Consider the following 23,241-nt stretch of genomic DNA (forward strand, 5'->3'; position numbering starts at 1 on the left):
ATTGGCCTATGTCTAGAATCTAGATTAGTTTCTTCTTGGAAGCAACAATAGGCCCTTCCACCTTTCCCTATTTATTTCTCTTTGCCTAAGCCCTCTATAATATTATGAAATCTTTTATTTTTTTAAAAACAAAACAAAAAACAAGGTTCCTCTCAAAATTGAAATATTCAATTACCAGAGTCACCTCTGTTTGCTCACAAAAAAGATTGTACAGTTTATTATACAATTACCAGTTCGTTTCCTTTTGGGTTGAAAACTGTGTACATTATGTATGTGAGCGCGTGTTAGTATTGATATGGGGGATACTACGAAACAGGGACTGGGGGGAGAGAGAGAGAGAGAGAGAGAGAGAGAGAGAGAGAGAGAGAGAGAGAGAGAGAGAGAGAGAGAGAAAAGTATTACTTTTAAGTGTAATTTTACTATTCATAATCTATTTTAAAACCCCAGATAAATAAGGGAGGATATTTTTCATCACACATTGAAAACATAAAATCCGACAACTTCATGAAGTAATGCTACAAAGCTAGGAGATAGGTAGATAATATATACCTGTTTAGGCTCGGACTTGGCCACCAACAGAGGAATACAGTAAAAGAAGACAGGTAACAAATGACATTGTACTCATACTCCTGTTCCCCCTTTATTTCCCCAGGATTTTGCTCGCACACGTCCCAGCCTACGTATATCTCCCCATTCAGGCCAGCTCCAGGGTACTACCTTGAGTGCAGGTCCGGATCTGGTTATATGAAGCGCTGTCCTCGTGATATCTTCAGTAGCATGATCCCTGAGTTCGAAGACGTTGCCAAAGTGTGTCAAGCAATTTATTTTTGAGCTGGAGTTTATAAATTATTATGATGTCAGAAAGCAAATACGTGCCCTGACGCTGAAAAATAAATAATATACGAGCAATATAAGAAGTCCACAAGATCCAGGTGTCAGAGTGTTGTATTATTTTCAAACATCCTAGGCTTGATAAACGAAACAGTATTTCCCATGAAAGAGTCCACCGAATGAATTTGGATTGTGTGGTGATATTAATTTCGGACGGAAGATTTATTTTGATAGGATAGAAAAACTGAATACCCGGCACACAAGAAAAAATTGAAGCAACAACCCAATAACAAACCAGCAATCTTTCTGTTTAAGTCAAAGAAATTACTTGAAAACAAACAAAAGAAAAACAAAACAATTATTTCTTCATATTCGTTTAATATTCTCAGACAGGGGAACAGGATCATAATATGTACACATACACAAATACCCATAAACCAAAGTCTTACAAACCAAAGCATTAAGAATACAGTAATGTGTTCTCTATCAAATCGTCAACAGACATAAGTGTGGGGTTTTATTACAGAAAAGAATAGTTTATCCAAAAAAAAATACTTTACATACTTATATCAAAGGTGACAAATTAGCTAACATAATACAAATCGTTTATACATTTTCTCTATCTACTTCAAATCTCTCTAAAGGTGAAGGGCAGTCAAAAGGCATTGCATGATAATGAAATTCAAATGATGCAGTTAAGTACATAACATATTACAATTGGTGCTCATTTTGCAGGGCGGTTGTATAATTTCTTCTTTAGAAATAAGTCAAAGCAATAAACAATACATGAGAAACACTCTTGACCTAATGATAATACATTGACAAAAAAGTATTAAAAACTCTTCACTGCTCATCTCAAGCCCAGCGTATGTATGTTCAGTTCCCTTTTCTTTTCATTTTCAAAACTCTCCTTGATTTTCTTGCTCATTTTCGGAGACTTTTGTGGCGATTTTCACCTCTAACTCCGCCAGGGCGTCTCTGATTGACTTCTCACTCCGATAGTCATCTGAAAGTAGAAATTTTTTTAAATGTATATGTCAGCATAATCAATTGCTTTAGTGCCTTTATCACAAAAGAGACAAATACCTGTCGTTTTAATTTATTTAAAGAGGAATAGAGTTTCGAAGGCGTTGTTACTAGATAACAGATATTACCTTCGTTCTTTTTCTCCCTTAGTTTTATCTGTATGTGTCGCTGTTGGTTTGAGTCAAGAGAAGCACGACTTCACACTACTGGTCATTTGGAGCAAGGAAAACGTACAAAGACAAACAGAAACATAAGAAGGAAAGTCAAGAAACACGACCGATATGAACAAGTGGTGCTCTCTAAGCACTCAAATATCTCTTTTTCTAACTTCAAGTAAATAAACATTGTCGCATCGATAGATTTTTAGCTCAAGTGACAGTACATGTACCTAAAGTATTAAAAAGGTCTAAGAATAATTGACAAAGAAATACCAATACTCCTCTAGAGCATACCGAAACCGAAACGTAACTACTTTGGTTATATCAAAAGCAAAGATTCACTCGAGAAACATATTCTTGAAGCAAAAATAGAAGGCATGAGAGGAAGGGGAAGATCTAACAGAACATGGGAACACGACATGGAAACCTGACTTGAAGCCAGGCAGGCAGAATGACAAGAGACAGAATGGACTTTATTGGAAATATTTATTATAGTTAAATTTCATTTTTCCTTTTATTTAGACAGAAACGTCCAACAGGCAACTGCCAACTACTGGCCAAAGCTAAAAGAAGAAGCGGTGCACATATTGCAAACATGGTCTCTTATTAGATGAGACACATACTTCAGATGTCGTTGTTTAGATACATAATGTATTGTTTTTGTTTTTGGTTTTTTTTTATTGTCTCACTGGCACTATTTAGATCAGTTTAAGGCGGATTGCTTCGACCCTGCCTGTCAGGGCCAACCAGACCTGGGTCGGATACAACAGACCAGCACATAAGCAGAGGTAATCGATAAATTAACTTTCCACCGTGAAAGTTAACATCACTTTTATAAGTCTATAAAACAACTATAAATGTCATGACTCCTCTCCTTCTCCCCGCCCCCTCCCTTTTTGTAGTTTCATGAGACCTAACTATGCGTTTTCGTGGAAACCTATAAACTATATCTTCACCTACTGATACAACCTTGTCGAGTTTTTCAACTGTTCTAATCCTGAAAAGCAATATTTTTTTCAGGAGATGGGAAAAACTGTTTCATTTTTCAAAAATTCATACCTACATTACGCAGGTTTTTTGCTTATTTTTTAAATTTAAATTTTGAATTTGTACAAATATTTCTCAAACACATGCAACCGACACTGCAGATTAACAGACTGCAAATTTGATTTTCAAAATTATCAAAAATCTGCGCCTGGAACATCTAAACACCTCACTGGTGAAATTTGCCCTTAGTATCCCAACACAAGGTCTGAACTGAGGAATGTTGTGTTCTGAAAACGTTGAGAAAAAAGGACGTACTTATAGCTTCTGCCACGAGAAGAGCTCTTTCGAACTTTGCTTTAGCACCGTCGTAGTCCTGAAGTTTTGCTGGAAGAAGAAGACAAGAAAATTTTTAAAAAATAATTAGATATTTAATTTTATAGAAAAAACACCACTTTAAATGAAGGCGCTTAACAATGATGAACGTACAAATGTGAGGCGTGGTGACAAAACTATGAGTTATCGGACTTTCGGAATACAAATAGATACATGAAAGTTGTAGGCTTCGTTTGTACAATTTATTTTATGAAATGATAAAAGACCATTGAAGAAAATGACATCCATTCAAAATGTACAAATTTGGTGGTGTCTATTTTCGCCCAACATCTCCTTTCGTGGACTGCGAGAAGTAACGTATTTTGAAAACAGGCATCATAAAAAAATATGATTTTGCTTACAGAAATATGTATATTTTGATGCTTGACACCTTTATTATTATTCATCTTTTTTTTTATTAAGTAGTACTAAATGGTTGAACAAAGAGATATCAATGCATTCTTTTAAAACAATCAGTTTTCCATGAAGTACATGACCAAGAAAAGAAAAAAAAACCCCAAAAAATAATCCAGAAAACAAAAAATGAATTGGAGCAACGAAGAGACAAAGCTAGAAAAGCACCCGTCAAAAGAAAGCATATGAAATACTCTCTTTTTTGAATAGACATAACATGTCACTGGTTTGATTACCTGTGAATGAAACGATGGTCAGTGGATAACGAGACATCAGAATCTATCTCCGTTATATTTATTACAACCCTAAGTACCCCATGTCGACAAACATCCCTGGAGGCATACAGGTACATGGACACGAGACTAACAAGAGTGATACACCTATGCACTCATCTGTTCCTGCATCCATCCATCCATACTACATTCGTCCATCCACCTGTAATGTCATCACATTGAAATATTAAGATCTGCGTACAAGAGGATGATTTTTCACTAAATGTCCTAAGCCAGTTGGAAAATTTAATTTTAATTGTATATATTATTAGCCCATTAGCCCAATTTATGAGTAAGACAGTGTGTTCTTGCCAGAAGGGTTGAGGCCACAGCTTTCTTGTAAGATTATATAAACGACTACACTTCGTATAACCAAGGGGAGTGCAACAAAACTGGGGGCGGATGGCATGACAGAAGAGGAAAGAAGGAACACGTATACATTGGTTTCAAATGGCGATGGACACAAATTTAGATTACCCAGGAAGCTAGCCAGGGAGACAAGGCATCCCAGTAGACAGACTGAGACATAATATTACCTCCCCACATGAGAACTGAACTCACAGCTTTTGTGTGCCGGAACGAAACGCCTAACCCCTAACCATAAACACCAGTGGTCGCAAACTACTTACTCAGACAGACTGCTAAGATCATCGTGGAATGCATGTAGTACATTGCGTTATCGCACTGTTCGGCAGCTGTGATGGATTCCTTTGCGGAGTCCCGGGCGAACTCTACAGCGCCCTCCTGTTGAAGACAAAACAAATGTATAAATAAATAGTCAAATAAAAGAAAAAAAGGATAGGGATGACAGGCAGGGATTGGACAGGAAGAGAGAAAAGGGTAAAAAAGAGAGGTAGACAGAGCGAGAGAGAGAGAGAGAAAGAGAGATAGAGGGGGGGGGGGAAACAAGACAAACAGACAGACAGACAGACAAATAGAAGGACAGATATTTGCAGGCAGAGATTTAAACATAGACTGGCAGATGGGCAGATAGACAGACGTAAAGACAAAAGAAAAACAGAAGGTTACACAGACAGACAGAACTGCAGACATAGGACGCATAAAGGAGAAGGGAAAAAGGCCGTTTGTTTACCTTCAGATAGCAGTTAGCCATCTTGTGGAACAGTCTAGCACTCTCTTCGCTGTCTCGGGGGAGCTGTGCACGTTTTGCCAGACTGAGGAGGGGAAAAGAGTACGGTTGGATAAAGTTAAATATAAGGAAATAAAAATATAGAGGAAGATACAGATTTTATTTGATCAGACAGTGGGATAACATGTGATGTATTGAATTGTAGTTTACTTTGTGCTACTAGTATAATTCTAACATTTCGCGAGAAAATTTTAAGACAATGGAGAAATAAGGGAGGGGGCAGCAGTGACTATTAGTTACCCCCATCAAGATGAATTGATCAAGATAAACATTTGTTATTTCAGTCTGAGATTAAGAGATGCCAACGTCTCTCAACGTTGAATTTGAATTACCTTCAATGATAAACATGAGGATTTTTTTGGGTTGTTTCCTTAATGGGCCTGGTGGACTCCACGAAGAAATCTTCGAGCGAGAGCGCGGCACCTCCACTCGTCCGAATAACTGCCTGATGATACTTAACTACCACCTTACTACTAAAGGAGCTAAGGCCAAATTTTGCTAACAGTATATTCTCAGAAAATGCCAAATGAACAAATTATGAAACTTTGCCAGACCCATAACTTGAAACGTAGTGTTGCACTTTTGTATTTTCATTACGATCAAATGTGTAAGAAGAAAGCCCATTTAAGGTTAAATCCAGTCCTTTTGTAGCGATCGCAATCATTTCCTTTGACTTTGTATTATTCACTGCGGAGTGCCGACTGCGCCGAAGGATATTTTGTGTTCAGTTATACAATAAGTAGGTTTACAGGAATTCCCAGTTTCGGTCTCACGCCTATGACCGTCTTCTTACATCGGGTTTGGAGCGCTCATTGAAGAAGAAGGAGGAGTAGGAGGAAGCAGAGGAGGAGGTGTAGGTGTAAATGGAAGAGGAGGAGTAATGAAGAAGAAGAAGAAGACGAAGAAGAAGAAGAAGAAGAAGAAGAAGAAGAAGAAGAAGAAGAAGAAGAAGAAGAAGAAGAAGAAGAAGAAGAAGAAGGAGAAGGAGAAGGAAAAGGAGAAGCATTTTACAAAGTGGTGACTTTTTCGTTTGTTACCCTACCTTGGGGGGGAGAGAGAGAGAGAGAGAGAGAGAGAGAGAGAGAGAGAGAGAGAGAGAGAGAGATAGGGAGATAGGGAGAGAGAGAGAGAGAGAGAGAGAGAGAGAGAGAGAGAGAAAGAGAGAGAGAGAAAGAGAGAGGAAGAAAGAGAGGAGGCCAGAAAGCACTGCAGAGGGTGGGTGGTGAGAGTGACAAGGAGGGTGTCGTCGAAAGCGCCTAGAGTAGCTCACCGTAGGCCTACTTAATGTATTCATGGGTCAAAGTAAAAGATTCGCCAATTGTAGCCCTGTTTGTGCCCTGTGTGTAGTTGCATGTGTGCGTATGTCTAGATCTAATATCTAGATCCAGATAAAAAATCATGGAAGTATTGAAAGTAGATTTCTCCTGCAGTGGATTTAGCGCTCACGCCCAACTGCGCCGAAAGACATTTTGTGTACTGTGTGTTCGTATGTAGATCTAGATCTATGTCTAGATCTAATATCTAATCTAGATCAAGATAAAAAATCATGAAAGTATTGAAAGTAAATTTATCATGCAGTGGATTTAGCGCGCCGAAGGATGAGTGTATTTTGTGCAGTGTCTATGTGAGATCAAGATCTAGAATCTAGATCTAAATAGAGATCAAGAAGAATCATGAAATGAAAATGGAATCTAGATCTGTGATATTTCGATAACCTATTGAATATTGAACGTGGATTTTTCTTGCTGTGCATTATAATTTTGAATTCTAAGATTTAGATCTAGGCTAGATCTATATGTGAATCTTAGATCGAGATCAAGAATGATGAAAGTATTGAACGTGGATGTTTTTTCCTGCTGTGAATAGATCTAGAGTCTAGAACTAGGCTGTCGGTGAATCTAGATCGAGATCAAGAATCATGAAAGTATTCTTGAAAGTGGATTTTTCCTGCTGTGAATAGATCTAGAAGTCTTGGCCATCTGTGACGCCTGTCGGTTGTTAAAAATGTGAATTTCTAAACTTAGATCTATCTATGGGCCTAGGCTTCTTCTTTCAATTATTGGCCTATGTCTAGAATCTAGATTAGTTTCTTCTTGGAAGCAACAATAGGCATGTAGGCCTAACTCTTTTTTTAAAAAGTGATTGAGCTGGAACTTAAGGAAAAATGCCACGCCTTCGAAGAGGGGGAAGAAGTCTTACCCCTAGAGGTAGTCAAGAGTTGTTGCTACATGGTTAAATTCAAGGTAAAATATTTATGTTTTGTTTCTTTCTTGTTTTCAGTCTTTTTCCTGTTCTTAATTTTCCTAATGCTTCTTCATTATTATTCCGTTCGTAGAACGGGTATTTTTTTTTACTAGTTCTTATAGTAATTATTACAACAACAACACAAAATACTAACTGTGAAAGAAGACCCAACAGCCAATATCGAGAAACAAAACTTACTTCTCTAAAGCTTTCATCTGGTTTCCCTCTTTGATGTAAACTCTTGCCAACTGCTCCAAGGCCCTAGACTGAATCTTGTCGTCACCTCTGACAGAACAAAAAAGTGGCACCAATTCGTATTAGTTTTGGCACATTTTCAAGACATCCATTCTTGTTGCTGACAAATTATTCTTCAAATTAACAGGAATATCACCCACTGAAGCCCAGATCATTCATCACCATTCTCCTGTTAAATGTTATCGGTTTAACAGTTTACTGCCTCCCCTTTCTCTCTCTTCCTCTCTCTCTCTCTCTCTCTCTCCCTCTCTCTCTCTCTCTCTCTCTCTCTCTCTCTCTCTCTCTCTCTCTCTTTTCTTCTTCTCTCTCTCATTCACTCACTCTCTCTTTTCCTTCTCTCTTTTTCTCTCTCCTTTTCTATATAACTATCTGTCGATGGATCGATCGATCGATCGTTCTATCTATCTATCTATCTATCTATCTATCTATCTATCTATCTATCTATCTATCTATATTAATACACAAAAATATACCTATCCTTCCTTTCATCCATCTATCCATCCATCCATATGTTTATCCGTCCATCCTCCCACCGACACATCCATCCATCCACCCATTCACAAACTCATCCACCCAAATACACTACCATCATTTCACATCTCCACGCACCCAGCCCCTTCCAGCCATCCCAGCTACCACACCCCGTCTACTCACATTCCTTCCCCAATCTTGTAGTCCGTCTCGTGGTGTGACCTGGCCTTGGCAAACTCTTTGATGTCACTGTGGGCGGTGCCCATGAAGCTGTGAGCGGCGGCGAACCATCGCAGACGTCTTCGAGACCAGGTGGAGGTGTCCGAGTGCTTCCGCAGGGCAGCCAGTAGCCTTGTACCTCGCCTGATGACTTCAGGGGCCTGGTTCAGATCACTGTAATAGTCTGAAAAACAAATCGAATTAGTATAGGAAAGGGGTAGGTGAAGGGGTGGGGGGAGGGGGAGCAAGAGAGCGAGCGAGCGAGAGAGAGAGAGAGAGAGAGAGAGAGAGAGAGAGAGAGAGAGAGAGAGAGAGGGGGGGGGGAGAGAGAGAGAGAGTGAGAGAGAGTGAGAGAGAGTGAGAGAGAGTTAGAGGAAAGAGAAATTTAAAAAAAAAATATTCGTATTGTCAAGCCATTACATTTTGGTTTCTTTGTTAAAAATCATTCTCCTACCCCCTCTTTTTTGTAGAAGTTAGGTTAGATGTAGTTTAGGATAATATACGGAAAATAGATAGAAATCAGAACGAGAAAAAGAAGCGGATAGGGCGCAGCTGGAAACAGAAAAAGTAAACAGGTATTACCTGTCAAACCTTAAGAGGTAATTCACAAAGAAACAAAAGGTGAAGTAGGTTTAACAGTACTTAGAAGAAGCACCTAGGTGATGACCTGAAAGAGGTGGGATACAACAGGACATAACATGTGCAGACTATAGCACAGGACATGAGAGAATTGAGAGCTATTGCTAGTGGCCTACATTTCGGCATAGGGGTGAGAAAACCTGATCACGATAATGATAATGAAAGTACACATGAATCTGGGTTGAGTTCCCAATTGAGAAGACCTAAAGTTTTTTTGTTACAGAGTGTTGTGTTGCTTTTTAAAAATGTATTCGTTAAGTCTTTGCATAATATTGTTATGTTATATATAAATAATGATATCATTTTTTCTTGAGAAATAAAGTGAGATAGGGGACGTGACTGGGTCTTTCCCTACCTAATAATTCAGAGAGATAACATGGAACTATATGAAAACGTTTTTAAGATCATGCAAGCGTTACTCATTTAAAAACTTTTATTCTTCCTTTTTTTTAAAATTTAGATTGTATGACTTACCTGATCGCATAGAACGAACTTCTCTCTCGATTTGAAGAGCAACCAGATCATCGCCATCTTCGATGCTGTCCTCGTCAGCTTCTTCTTTTTCTTCTGCACCTTCTTCTTCTTCTTCCTTCTCTTCTGCTTCTTCCGTCTGGGGTTCGTTCTCTGTATCAGCTTCGTCTTTGGCTTCTTCTGTACCTTGCTCCACTGTTTCTGGAACATCTTCTTTGCCCTCCTCATTCTCTATAATTTCTTCCACATTTTCGATATCAGCTTCTTCCTCTGTTCCTTTTTCTTTGTCTTCATCTTCCTCTGTTCCTTTTTCTTTGTCTTCATCTTCCTCTGCCTCTTGTTTATCTTCATCTGTCTTTTCTTCCTCCTTTACGTCTTCTCCTTTCTTCTCATCCTCTTCTAAAGACGTGACTTTTTTTTCTTCTTCTTTCTCTTCTTGTTTCTCCTTTTCTTTCTCCTTTTCAGCCTCTGCCTCGTTATTCTTTGTCTCGTCTTCTTTCTTCCCTCCCTTCTGCATCATCTTTCTTTTCCTCGGTTCCTTACTTGTATCTCTCGTCCTCTTTTTCATGGTATCTTCACCAGTCTCAGGTTTCTTCTTCCCATCTGCTCTCTGTTTTTTCTGAGGAGATTTTTCTTCCATGTCTTCTGTCTTTCCGTCCTCCTGTTTTGCCTTCCGTTTCCTTGGATCGTTTGTAACTTCTTTTGTCTTCTTTTGTTCGCCTTTTGTGTCTTTCCTTGGTGTTTTTCCTTTGTTTTGCTCCTTGTGAACACCCTTCTGTTGGACGAGCTGTTTTCCTTTTTCTTTAACAGTCTCATTTTTCCTCTTTTCTTCTTTCTTCTCTTCACTTCTTTTCGTTTCTTCCTTTCCGACATTATCTGCAGTATTTGCTGTATCCTTTGATGCTTCTTTGTTCTCATCTTCCTCCCTTACACTTACGTCCTTCTCCATTTCGTCAGCTACCTCTTCTTCTTCTTTCTTTATTTCCTCTGTCAAGTCTTTATCCTGAGACCGGGAGCTTTGTTCATCGTTAACACTTATAGGCTGTTCAGTCGTCGTCCCTGCCTTTTCGTTTTCAGTTTCATCTTCTCTCTTTTCATCCTCCATCTTTTCACTTTGAGCAGACATCTCTTCCCTTTCTTCTTTCTTCTGTTCCTCCTCTTTTGGCTTTTTCACATCAGTTTCTTCAACAGATTTACTGTCTTTACTCTTTTCATTGACATGATTACTCGTCTCTATAACTTTGCTATTCTCAAGGTCATCTTTACTATCTTTTTCAATATTTTCAGCTGGTTCACTCATAGAAGGTTTTTCGCTCTTCTGTTTTTTCTTCGATTTTTTCTCTTTGCTTAGCTGTTTTCGCTTACCCTCGTCAGTCTCATTCATTTTCTGTTCATATTCTGTTTGTTTCTGTTCTGAAACCTCTTCTTCCTTTTTCTCTTTCTCCTCTTCGATCTGTTTGTCCTCATGCTCATCTTTCTGCTTCTCCTCTTCTTCCAACCCTCTCACGGGTTCGTCATTTTGTTTCTCTACTACCTTTTTACCGTCATTCTTTTCCTTCTTTTGTTCTTTCTTGAATTCTTTCTGTGTTACATTTTCTTGGTTTTCTTCCTTCTTTTCATCCACCGGTTCACTGTTAAGTTTTTCTTGTGAACTCTTCTGTCTATCTTCGCTCGGTTGTATTTCGGGTGGTGTTACCTTTGTTTCCTCTGTCTTCCTTTCCGATTGTTCAGTATCATGTTTGTTCACTTCCTTGTGACCCTCTTTTTCTTCCTTTCTTGGCTTTTTCTGCTTCTTTGGAGGTACTTCTTTCATTTCTGTTCTCTTCCCTCCCATCTTTTCACTCTTCTTGTTTTCTTCGTCTTGAATAACAGTGTGTTTCGCCAGTTCACCATCTGCCTCTTCTTTGACAGGAGAGTTTTGTTTTCTTTCCTCCTTCTCAGCTGACTCCTGTTTAGTCTTACTCGTCTGCTTCTGTGCCTCCACACTAGGTGTGGCTTTCTTCTTTCCACCTTTTGTCGACTCTTTGGGGGAAATAACTGGGGGGCTTTCCTCTGACTTTTCTTCAACATTCTTGTTCTCCTTTTCCGGTTCCTCGTTTGTAATTTCATCTGGTTCTTTTTCTTCGATTTCCTCTTTCGTGTCTTCTTTCTTTCCTCTTTTCTCGATACTCTCTTGTTTATCAGTGACCATAGGAGAATATTTCTCCTCCATGTCTCCCTTCTTCTGTACCGTCTCGATATTCTTTTTTGTCATGACGACTTCAGCAGTGGACTTGATCATCTTACTTTCAACTCCTGTCCGTTTTTTGGATAAAGATTTATCTTTCGTTTCTACTTTCTTCTCTACGTTATGTTTTTCCTTTTGCCTTTCTGTATCCTCGGAAATTTTGGGTTTCTTCCTTTCACTTCTTTGTAGTTCTTGTGACAAAGGATTTCCTTTAAATTTATTTTTCTTCTCTGACATCAGTCGACGTGTCTCTTTTTCTCTTTCGTTCTCATCTTCTGTTTCTGCCTTCCCATCTTTTGGTGGTTCTTTCTTTTCTGTTTGTTTACTTTTCTGTTGCCCCTCGTCTTTATCAGGCGTTTCTTTCTTCTTCTCATCTCCCGGCAACTCATTGAGAGGAGACGCATCTTGAACTTTTGTCTTCTTTTCTACCACTCCGATGTTCTTCTGGGTTATAACGTGTTCAGCATTCGACTTGATCTTCTTACTTTCAACACCAACCCGGCTTTTCTGTAAAAACTTTTCTTTTGTTTCTACTTTCTTCTCAACGACTGGTTTTACCTTTTGTCTTTCTGTCTCTTCAGAGAGTTTGGGTTTCTTCCTTTCACTCCTTTGCAAGTCTTGCGCGAGAGGGTTACCTTTAAATTTATCTTTCTTCTCTGGCATCTGTTTACGTGTCTCTTTTGTTCTTTCGTTTTCGTCTCTTATTTCTTCCCCCCCATCTTCTGGCGGCTCTTCTTTTTCTGTCTGTTTCTTATCCCATGTTGTTTGAGTATTTTCTTCTTTCTTCTCGGTTGCTAGTTTACTATTCTGTTGCCCCTCGTCTTTATCAGGCGTTTCTTTCTTCTTCCCATCTCCTTTTGATTCACTGAGAGGAGACGTATCTAGAACTGTTACTGTCTTATCAATCACCTCGATGTTCTTCTGCGTTACAATATCAGTGGTCGACTTGTTTTTCTTACTTGCAACACCAGCCCGTCTTTTCTGTAAAGACTTTTCTTTTGTTTCTACTTTCTTGTCAGCGCCAGTTTTTACCCTTTGTCTTTCTGTCTCTTCAGACAGTTTGGGCTTTTTCTTTTCACTCCTTTGCAAGTCTTGTGCTAGAGGATTTCCTTTAAACTTATCTTTCTTCTCTGGCATCTGTTGCTGTGTCTCTTTTTCTCCTTCGTTTTCATCTTCCGTTTCTGCCTTCCCATCGTTAGGTAGTTTCCTCTTTAGAGGTTTTTGTTTAAAATCTTCTTTCATCTTTTCTTCCACTTTAGTCCCCTCCTTTGCCACAATTGCAGCTGATGATATTTTTTTCTTTGTCGTTTGCATTGTTCTTTCTCTGACTTTAGAGGTTTCTTTCATTTCTTTTTTCTCCACGATCTTTTTGTCACTCTCAATTTTGCCTGCTTCCTTAGCTTCTGCTTGTTTCGTCTTGTTTTGCTCTTCTTCTCTCTGATTTTTGTTTACGGATTTTTCTTGTACTTTTTCTTGTTTCACTCCATCATGTTTACTCTCGTTGTTTACATTAACCCCTACAGCCCCATTAACTTTCGTCTTATCCATCATCTTCTTTTTGTCTGTAGCTAATTCTTTTTTGTCTTCTTTCCTTTCCTTCGCTTCTTCGTTCTTAGGTTTCCCAGCTTCCTTTACTGTCTTACCCGTCTTCTTTTCGTCTGCAGCTTCCTCTCTGTCCGAAGACATGTCGTGCACTTTTTCCTTCGTCTCTGTAACAACCTCTCCAGTCGTTCTCTTTGTGTCCTCTTCCATCTGTCGTTTATTCACTCCATCTGCCTTACCTCCCTGTTTACCAACACGTGGACTTGTGTGAACTTTCACTTTCTGCCCATCCCCTTGTTTTGCCATGTGCTTTCCTTCTGGCTTTACAATCTCACTTTTCTTTTTTCTTTCTTCCTGCTGTTGCTTGACAGGAGACGTCCCTTCCATTATTTCTTTCTCTCCTTCCATCTCTCCACTCTCGCTTGTCTTCGGTTTAGAATCTGTCCATTCCTTGAGTGTTGGTTTTTGTTTCGATTCGTTTTTATTCATGCCTGTTGGCAGCTTACTCGATTCTCTGCCAACCTCTTTTCTGTTTGCATTCGATTCCTTCCTCGGTGATTTTACTGTTATTTCTTTTTTCTTGGCTTCTACTTGTTTGGTCTGCTGTTTCCCTTGTTCTTTGGCAATCTCTTCCTCCTTCGTTCCATCACCAGATTCTTTCAAAATTGGAGACATGTCTTCTTTTTCTTCTTCCTTTCTTTCCATAGTTTTACTCTTACTAGTCTTCTCTCCAGTAGCTTCGTCTGGAAAATTTAGTTTAACTTCAACCTTCTTTTTTTGGAGTACCTTACTCTTTTCTCTGCTAATGTCTTTTTTGTCTGCATTCATTTTCTTCCTTGGTGATTTTATCATTACTTCTTTCTTCTCTCCTTCCATTTGTTTGGTCTGTTGTTTTTCTTCCTCTTTAGCAATCTCAGTGTCTTTCTTTCCGTCACAAGGTTCTTTCAGAGAGGGGAACGTTTTTTCCTTTTCGTCTTCCTTTCCATCCATCTTTTTACTATTAATAGTACTCTCTTTCGTATCTGTTTTTTCTTTGTTTGATGATTTTTGTTTCATTTCAACCTTTTTTTCTTGCAGCACCTTACTCTTTTCCCTGCCAACTTCTTTTCTGTCCACATTCATTTCCTTCCTGGGTGATTTTAATGTCACTTCTTTTTTCTCCTCCCCTATTTGTTTCGTCTTCTGTTTATCTTGCTCTTTAGCGATCTCACTTTCTTTCTTTCTGTCACCAGTTTCTTGCAAAATTGGAGACGCTTCTTTATGTTTTTCTTCATTTCTTTTCATATCTTTACTCTTACTTATCTCCTTTTCAGTAGCTGTTGTTTCTTTGTCTGGTGATTTTTGTTTTATTTCAACTTTCTTTTCTTTGAGCACCTTACTCTTATCTCTACCAACAACTTTTCCGTCTTCATGTGTTTCCTTTCTTTGTGATATTACCGTCATTTCTTTTTTCTTCTCTTGCTCTTGTTTGATCTGTGGTTTTCCTTGTTCTTTAGCAATCTCATTTTGCTTCTGTCCATCATTTGCCTCCAAGATTGGAGCTATTTCCATATTTTCTCCGTCCTTCCTCTCTATCTTGTCATTCTTAATTTTATTTTGTTCATCATCCGTTCGTTTTTGGTTTGTCGATTTTTGTTTCCATTCATATTTATTCTTGCCTGTTGGCAGCTTACTCTTCTCTCTGCCAATGTCTTTTTTGTCTGTATCCAATTCCTTCCTCGGTGATTTTATTGGTACTTCTTTCTTCGTCTCCTCTGTTTCTTTGGTCGGTTGTGCTTCTGGTCCTTTGGTTGTCTTCCCATCAAAATCCTGTTTCAAAACAGGAGATGTTTCTTTTGCTTGTTCTTTCTTCGCAGGCAATATTTTGCTGTCTTTTTTTATTGTGTGTTCAAATTTTGTTTGTTCTTTATTTAAAGGTTTTAGTTTCATTTTCTCATTTGTTCCAGGGTCATGTGTAGTCTTTGCGTGCATTGTATCTTTTGAATAATCTTTTTGTTCTGTCTCCGGAGTTTTTGCTTTCGCTTCTTCTTTCTTCCGTTCCACCACGTCTTTTTCTGTTACCTCATCATTCTTCTTTCCTCGTTCCTTTGTCTCCAACTTCTTGACAGGTTTTTGTCTTATTTCTTTCGCTGCATTTTCAACCACTTCTTCCCTCTCACCCTTCTCCGTCTTGTCCTTATCATCGCTCTTGGAGATAACCACTTCATTTTTTTCCGTCCTGGCTGTTGTCTCTTTGTTCAACGATATCGGGGTAGTTTCAGAGTCTACTTCATCCTCATCTTCTTCTTCATCTTCGTTCGCAGTTTCAGTGTCCTCGGAGCGGAAATTGGGAGAATTCTTGAATCTCTGAGGGTAGATAACCAAAACCAAAAAAAAAACGAGTTTGAATTTTCAACTCTTCTATTTTCACCTCTTTGACTCTTATAAGAGTTTTAAGGCACACGCCGCACAAATTGGCCATTTTAGTGCCAAAGACTTGAGAGTACCACACAAAGAAAGGAAGGAGGAGAGGAAAGGACGATAGATATATTTTGATATGAAAGAAGGAGCAAACCACACCAGATCACCTGCCAACCACCCATCTGCCCATGCCAAGTAACACACATCGGCCAGCTGTTCAGGTGAACTGAACCCAGATCCTTTGTTTTTAAATTGCAGTTTCTTAATCCGTGGAATTATTTGCATGAGCTTAGGAAATATTTTATCGAAATTCACATCTTAACGATTTTTATAAACAAGAAAACATACATAATATAGGTATAATTGTTTGAATAATGAATATACAGTTTTTTCAACTCTTTTGAAAATGTCTAGCTTTCGGGGGTTGAACAATTAAACAGCTTGTAAACGATATATGCCACTAATTGTAATTATATATACACCCTGTACCAAATAATGCTATCTATTTTCGTCCTTTGTCCCGTTTTTAAAGCGTTCCAATGAGTCCTTTTCTGTAACACCAGTATCAAGGTCGGTCATAGTTCATGATACAACCAGCGTTTAAAAACCCTAAACACAATGAAACTTGTTTCAATTACTGAAGCCAACATTCAGAAAGTGTTACGTGTAATTTAAAGAAAAAATAATTTAAAAATGCTTTTACTTCTTTACTCTTACATCTATAAGTGGAAAACTGAGCCTGATTTATGTATTCTGTATTCTATTATTTCGTACGTAAATTTAAACAAAATTGTTTCGGGATGTGCATGCCAGGCAGTATGAACTTTCATTTTTAATACAATTTATTTATACATGTGTTAGTCGTGTACTAACCCCTTCATTGATTTATGAGTGTAAAATACATGTATTAAACTTTGCCTAGCAGAAGATAAACGTTTAAAGCATTAGAACAACTTTTCCATTGTGTGGAAGCAAAAAGCTTGAAAAGGGGAAGGGGGCAGGAGGGAGGTGATAAGAAGGTGCGAAGTCATAGCGTGCTCCAAAAGCAAATGTGCAATGAATCATGATCTTAACCGAGAAAGAAACCCCAAATACAGAAATCAATATTTTCCCTGTTTCAATGTTCCCAGAATCGTGCATGACAACACAGCCAGTTATATAATAGGAGGCGCCCACATACGTGATTGGGCGGGGTCGGGTCGGGTCGATCTGGTAGTCGATGCTAGCCATATTGAGGGTGCAAAGCGGCCATCGTGGCACAAACTGATCAACTCGGTCTGTGACCTACAAAATCAAACGATTTTCTTTTCAGGCTTGCGAATCGCGGGATCGGATGGTTTGCAGCCAATCACAACAAGGCTGAGTCATGTGTCCATATTGACACTCAAAATTCGGTGGCGCCCTCTTTAAAAAAGTGCAAACTTTGCGAACAGAGTTACCCTACTTGTGTGAAAAACAATAAAAGCGAAACTAACAAACTGTGATATTCCTATTCTTCTTCTGGAGGAACGAAAGAGAGCTTCAAAACAAAGACTGCAACACCATCTGAACCAATGCACAGACTTCCGCGGACACTGTTTTGTCCCAGAGAATTAGAGCTATCTTCTTATGAACGATATTTGATAATAGAAAGTTATCGATGTAACTATTGTAACCATTTTTATGGAAATCCAGGCTGCCGCAGCACTGCGACAGGGAACTGCGGACCCCTGGAAGCCATTGAGGTTAAAAGTTTCTCTACTGTAACTTCGAGGTCGTCGGGTACAATCGCAGCGGGGTTGTAGTGTACACTGAAACCACCAGAAAACGACCCGACCAGACCCGACCCGACCCGATCCGCTCATAATAGTGTGCACCCCCTACAAGCCAACAGGGTGTAATCCTCGTAAGTGTGGTGTGGTAAATTTGCCTTCTGAATATCTCGTCCCAGAACGGCATTCTTTGTCTTCTAATTTAAGTATAAGTCACATTTAAAGCCCAAGCGTCTAAACATCCGAAGTGTGTTGAAGAGGAGTAATACGACGTGGCAATTCTTAGAAAACTAGTCAGCAAATACTTTTTTGGGAAAGGGGGCGTTATGTTCTGAGCAAAGATAACATGTTCCAAGTTACGGCAAAAAGTACAATTTGGACTTCTTTTGATTTTTTAACGCAGAGCTGTCAGTGTGTACGTTGGGCGGAGGGAGGGGAGGGAGGGGAGGGGTAGATGTGCATTTGTGTGGCTGTGAACAGATTTTGAGGAAAGTCTTGGTGACCAGGAAAACGCACACGTAAGAAATGAGTGGAAACAAGCGAAGTGGGAAGCCAAAACAAAGCCAAACAATGCAGGGTAAAAATGATCCTTACTTTTATTTGACTATTTAACAACATACAGCCAGACAAATGCACACATTTTGTCATAGATTTTTTTTCCTTCTCTTTCATAATACATAACTACATCATGACCCTCAAGAAGCTGTTCAACTAAAAACCGAAGTTTGTCAAATTTGGATATTTCTTTAAGTACTCTTACCCATCTGCAAGTTGTTAGCGCTTTTATTTAATGGGAAAGTTTAGAACATAGTCGTTTATTCAGCTCAAATAACAATTTCATTTACCTTTAGTTGCGTCTTAGAGAAAGAGATGTAAGAAGTTTGCTTCTTCTTTTTTTGTAAAGGTTTTCAACATAGAAAAACATTTGAAGATTTTGAAAAAGAAGGTTTTCATACCTATTACCATATCATGGCCTAAATTTGGCAAGAATCTGTCGATAACTTTGTCAACATTGACAAGTTTGCCAATCACTCTGGGTTATGGTTAGAACTCAGCGTTTGTCAATCACTCATTTTCCCTTTCAATATCTTTTATTCGGTTCCTGTTTGCTTACCTTTTTCTTTTCAGCAGCCTCCATTTTCCTCTTTCTCTTTTCTTCCTCTTCCCTCCTCCTTAACTCTTTCTCCCTCCGGTGTCTTCTCTTCGCAATCAGTAGCTTTTTCTCCTCTTCCATCATCCAACGTCTTTCTTCTTCCTCTCCAAAGTCTTCCTTTTTATCCATCACTTCGACTTTGGACTGGATTTTATTATAAGGTGTGTTAAATGATTCTTTAGGAGCCATTTTCTTCCATTCTCTCTCCTCTTTCTCTTCCTTCCGTTTCATTTTTATTGCTTCCTCCTCAGCTAATCGAATCTCCCTCCTAACTTCCCTTTCTTTCCTTTTCATTTCTCTTTCTGCGTGTTCCAGAGCCAGTTCTATTTTTGACGCCTTCGCTTGCTCCTCAGCTTCAGCCCTTCTTTTTTTCGCCCTGTCTTCCTCTTCCATCTTCTTCCCACCCATCATATTTCTACTCATAGAGGGGCTCTCTCCGGTACCTTTGGTAGTTGAACGTCCCGTCTTAGTCGCTCCATCAGATTCATATCCTTTACCCCTTGGAGTCTTTTCAACGTCTTTCTGGGATCTTTTCTTATTGATGTATTCCTCTAGGTTGCCGAACATTTGGTTCTCATTCTCGCTGTTCGGGCTCGCTTTGGGCTTTCGCTTTTTGCTCTCCTCAGAGTTGTTCTCATAGCTCCGACCTTGTACTGAATGCACCTCAGCGTATGGCGAGTTCAGCATAAGTAGAAAACTCGCTTTTCTAGACTGTAACCACCGCTTCCGCCTGGCTCGTTTAATGGCCACCTCCCGATCCTGTTCCTCTTGCATGCGTTTCTCTCTGAGTTCAAGATCCTGGGATTTCTTCTCGGACTTTTTGCTGTCTTTGCGAAGAGATACCTGTTGAAAATTATGTAGTCATTTTTTTGTTGCTGTTGTTTTTGTTTTAAGTAGGTATAGGTATGTATTATGTCTTTGACTTAAAATACGTTGACCCAAGCTGAAATACACAAATACGGGTAAACGATGGGGTGACCACAAATAATGTGTTTGTATCGTGATATTGTATACGCTGTTTTGCTGAAGTAACTTTCCATTTAGTCTATAGATTACACATGCCATGTGTTCCAAATTCCTCTTAAGATTATATTGTACTTTTGTGGGCTATTTTGATATTGAAACACTGTGTAAAACAAGAATGATACGTGTGTGTTTTCTTTGGTCTATGCATCTTTCTTTGTACATGCATCTCACTTGTTAAAACATGTAATTAACGCCATTTACAGACTCGGATATATTAAATGTACGTACACAGGATCACACACATAAAAGGAGGCCCGCGTTTACAAAGGAAGAAAACGAAAAAGCCTATTTTAATAAAATGATAAGGAACAGCATAATAATCAACGACAAATCAAAAGCAAAAACATACAACAACAACAACAGCAACAGCAACAACAGAAACAACAACACTAAAAACTATAACAACAGCAGCAGCAGCAGCAGCAGCAGCAGCAGCAGCAGCAGACGAAGAAACAACAACTCCAAAAACCACAACAACAATAATTACAACAATATCTCAGCTTGAAGAAAAAAATAATAAAATGAATACACACGACAACTGCAGCAGTTTCGGGAAATGTACAAATGGGGGGAAAAGGTGCCGAGACCGCTATGCACAAATTGAGAACATTTAGGAGGCGAGCTTCCAACAATGCCTCTCAGGCCAACCCAGGCTTAAAGCAATACAGCATCCCAGAAGAAAAAACAAACGAGACACTTGATAAAAATGTTCTACCCTCTCGAGAATTGAACTCGGGTCTACTACGTGCGACAGTGAAGAGCATAACACGGCTCAGTACATCCCCGAGGCTAGTCACAAAGTGTGGCGATAATCAAAAGAAGGAACCCTCTTCTTTCCTATTAAACATCTATTGTCCTTACCCCTCGTCTATTTTGTGTTTGTTACTTGCAACAGCTCTAATCATCGTCACTTATCTCTCTCCCTATCTCTCTCTGTCTCTGTCTCTGTCTCTCTATCTATCACTCTCTCTCTCTCTCTCTCTCTCTCTCTCTCTCTCTCTCTCTCTCTCTCTCTCTCTCTCTCTCTTTCTCTCGCCCTTTTTAAGTCCAAGTGGAGCATAGGCCATCAGCAACATTTCTCCAGCGAAGCCTCTCTTGTGCATCATTTTCTAGCCGTTTGCATGATGTCCCAGCCTTTTCCATTCTCGCTTGTACCGCTCGCCTTCATGTAATTTTTGGTCTCCCTTTCTTACGCTTCCCTTGTGGACTTCACGTCAAAGCCTGTCTGATGATGCTTGTCGGGGGTCTCCTCAGGGTGTGCCTGATCCATTTCCATTTCTTAACCTGTATATCTTCCTTTACTGGCCTTTGGCTTGTTCTTTCCTTCAGTTCAGCATTTGTGACTCGATCGTACCACTTGATCCCCACTATCCTTCTCAGACATCCATTTTTGAAGCTCTGCAGTTTTCCTGCTGCTGCTGCTGCTGCTGCTGCTGCTGTGAGTCTCCATATCTATGTACCATACAATAGAACAGATGTTTGTTTTGAAGATACTTAGCTTGGTGTTCGATCCTAATTCATTAGACATCCATTTTTCCTGAGGATTATGAATGCTGCTCTTGCCTTTTGGATTCTGATCTTGATGTCTTCCTATGTTTTCCCCCGCTTTGTTGATGACACTTCCAAGGTAGGTGAAGGATTCAACATCTGCCAATGGTGCCTCTTGTAGTGGATAGGAACGTCGGCTGCATTCATTTTTAAAAACTTTCGTTTTATCCATGTGAATATGGAGTCCCACACTTTATTAGAAGGTCCTGAGGCGATCTATCTTCTATTGCATCTGGGCTCGACTGTGAGAAAGAAGTGCCAAGTCCAAGTCTTCCAACTGACTGGAAAGGGTCCACGGTATGCCACAGCGTTGTCTTGATGTTGTCTATCTCATTATCCAATCCACTGCTAATAAATAGAGAAAAGGCGATAACAGGCTTTCCTGTCTCACTCCTGATTTCACTTCAAACGAGTCTGTCCGTTGCCCTCCAAATAAGACACTGCAGCTCATTCTCACATGGATCTTCTTGATAAATCTCACGATATTGTCAGGTATTCCGTAGTGGCGCATGAGCTTCCATATTGAGTCCCTATCTAGGCTGTCAAAAGCTTTCTCGTAGTCAACAAAATTAAAGTACAGTTAAGAGTTCCAATCTGTCGACTGCTCCACTATTATCCTTAAAGTTGCAATCTGATATGTGCACGATCTCTTGTTACGAAATCCTGCCTGCTCTTGTCTTAGTTTTACATCCACGGCCTCCTTCCGTCTGTCCAGTATGGCCCGACTTAAAATCTTCCCCGGAATGGACAGGAGCATGATTCCTCTGTAGTTTTTACACTCATGCAGGTCCTCTTTCTTGGGTAGTTTCACAAGCAATCCTTTTCTCCAATCCTGTGGAAATCCTTCTCCGTCCCATATCTTGCCAAAATGTCATGAAGAATCCCTGCGGCAGTGTCGATATTCGCCTTGAGAACTTCTGGGGGAATTCCATCTGGGCCGGCTGCCTTGTCAGCTTTTTGGTTTCTTATCGCCTCCTTGATCTCCTCTAAACGGGGCTTTTCTCTACTCACCTCCAGATCAATCTCAGCTGGTGGAATGTCAAACTGTTTTTCTGGCCTTGGTCTGTTCAACAGCTGCTCTTTGAAATGCTCCTTCCAGCATTCTTTCTATTCGTCTGGATTTGTGAGAAGCTTTCCCTCTTTATCCTTAACTGGCACATCTGTGTACTTGTATCTGCCTGCAAGTTTTTTGGTTGTTTCATACAGTCCTCTCAAGTTTCCTGCCCCTGCTGCTTCCTCTGCCTCGAGCGCCAGGACATCTACATAGTTTCTTTTGTCTTTCCGTATGTTGACTTTTACATCCTTCATTGCTTTGGTGTATTCTTCTTTGGCCTTTGCTTTGGCTGCTCTTGTCTTGCTCCTGTTTACCTGATCCTTTTTCTTTTTCCGGGCCTCTATCTTCCTCAGAGGGGTGGCATATATCCACAGCTAGTGCCCACAGTGGTCCAGCTTTCTTTTATTGCCTCTCATGTTTCTTCCACGCTGCTATCCTCGCCAAGTGTTTCCAACAATAGGAACCTGCTCTTAACTGCTACTTTAAACTCCTCTCTTAACGGTGGCTCTCTCAGAAGTTCCACTTTGTACCGGCACCTATGATTGACAATCCCCTGTCTTTGCTTTAGTTTTAGTCAGATTGTTGAAATGAGTAGATGATGGTGAGAAGCTACGTCTGCACCCCTGAAAACTCCAACATCCCTTATTGATCTCCTGAATTTCTTGTTGACACAAATGTGGTCAATCTGATTTTCAGTTTGTTGGTCTGGAGACATCCATGTTGCTTTGTGTATCTGTTTATGTGGGAAAACAGTTCCTCCTATCATGAGCCCATTTATTGTACATATTTCCTCAAATAGTTCTCCATTCTCACTTCTGACTCTAAGTCCGTGTTTCCCCATAATTTCCTCAAAGCCTGCATTGTCACTGCCAACCTTAACATTGAAGTCTCTTATTACAATCAAAATGTCCTTCCTTATAACCAGATCAATAACATTTTGTGGAAAGTCTCTTTCATATCCTGGTCCTTATCGTTGGTGGGGGCATATCCCTGGATAACATGAAGGTTGATGTCTTTCTTCTGTGAACGGA

At 39.6% G+C, this 23,241-nt stretch overlaps 3 protein-coding genes and 1 long non-coding RNA gene across 4 annotated transcripts in view; 1 reads left to right on the forward strand and 3 right to left on the reverse strand.

Annotated features, from left to right (window-relative positions):
* The window catches only part of LOC101851071 (thrombospondin-1-like), a 4,176-nt gene extending 3,249 nt beyond the window's left edge, over positions 1 to 927 (forward strand). Inside the window, exon 5 of the mRNA XM_005107142.3 lies at positions 653 to 927. Within this exon, the coding sequence (XP_005107199.1) occupies positions 653 to 831 (179 nt within the window). The 3' untranslated portion in view covers positions 832 to 927. The remainder of the gene's footprint in view (positions 1 to 652) is intronic.
* A 265-nt stretch (positions 928 to 1,192) lies between these two features.
* On the reverse strand, positions 1,193 to 4,824 carry LOC118478464. Its single transcript, XR_004859062.1, has 3 exons — positions 4,690 to 4,824; positions 3,318 to 3,386; positions 1,193 to 1,837 (listed from the first exon to the last, which is right to left on the reverse strand). It is a non-coding gene; the product is annotated as an uncharacterized LOC118478464 (long non-coding RNA).
* A 172-nt stretch (positions 4,825 to 4,996) lies between these two features.
* LOC101852353 (tetratricopeptide repeat protein 25) lies at positions 4,997 to 9,811 on the reverse strand. The gene is made up of 4 exons (XM_013087368.2): positions 9,513 to 9,811; positions 8,364 to 8,583; positions 7,653 to 7,739; positions 4,997 to 5,235 (listed from the first exon to the last, which is right to left on the reverse strand). The coding sequence occupies exons 1-4, from the start codon at positions 9,520 to 9,522 to the stop codon at positions 5,025 to 5,027; spliced, it is 528 nt and encodes a 175-aa protein (XP_012942822.2). The 5' UTR covers positions 9,523 to 9,811; the 3' UTR covers positions 4,997 to 5,024.
* Positions 9,812 to 9,882: 71 nt separating this feature from the next.
* Positions 9,883 to 23,241, reverse strand: part of LOC101853490 (trichohyalin) — a gene marked incomplete at its 3' end in the record, with an annotated part of 30,748 nt that continues 17,389 nt past the window's right edge. Inside the window, exons 11-12 of the mRNA XM_013087369.2 lie at positions 18,514 to 19,425; positions 9,883 to 15,657 (exon numbers count right to left, since the gene is read on the reverse strand). Coding sequence (XP_012942823.2) covers positions 9,883 to 15,657; positions 18,514 to 19,425 — 6,687 coding nt within the window. The remainder of the gene's footprint in view (positions 15,658 to 18,513; positions 19,426 to 23,241) is intronic.

The sequence above is a fragment of the Aplysia californica genome, unplaced genomic scaffold, assembly GCF_000002075.1.
Source record: "Aplysia californica isolate F4 #8 unplaced genomic scaffold, AplCal3.0 scaffold00579, whole genome shotgun sequence".
Classification (NCBI taxonomy): Eukaryota; Metazoa; Mollusca; class Gastropoda; order Aplysiida; family Aplysiidae; genus Aplysia; species Aplysia californica.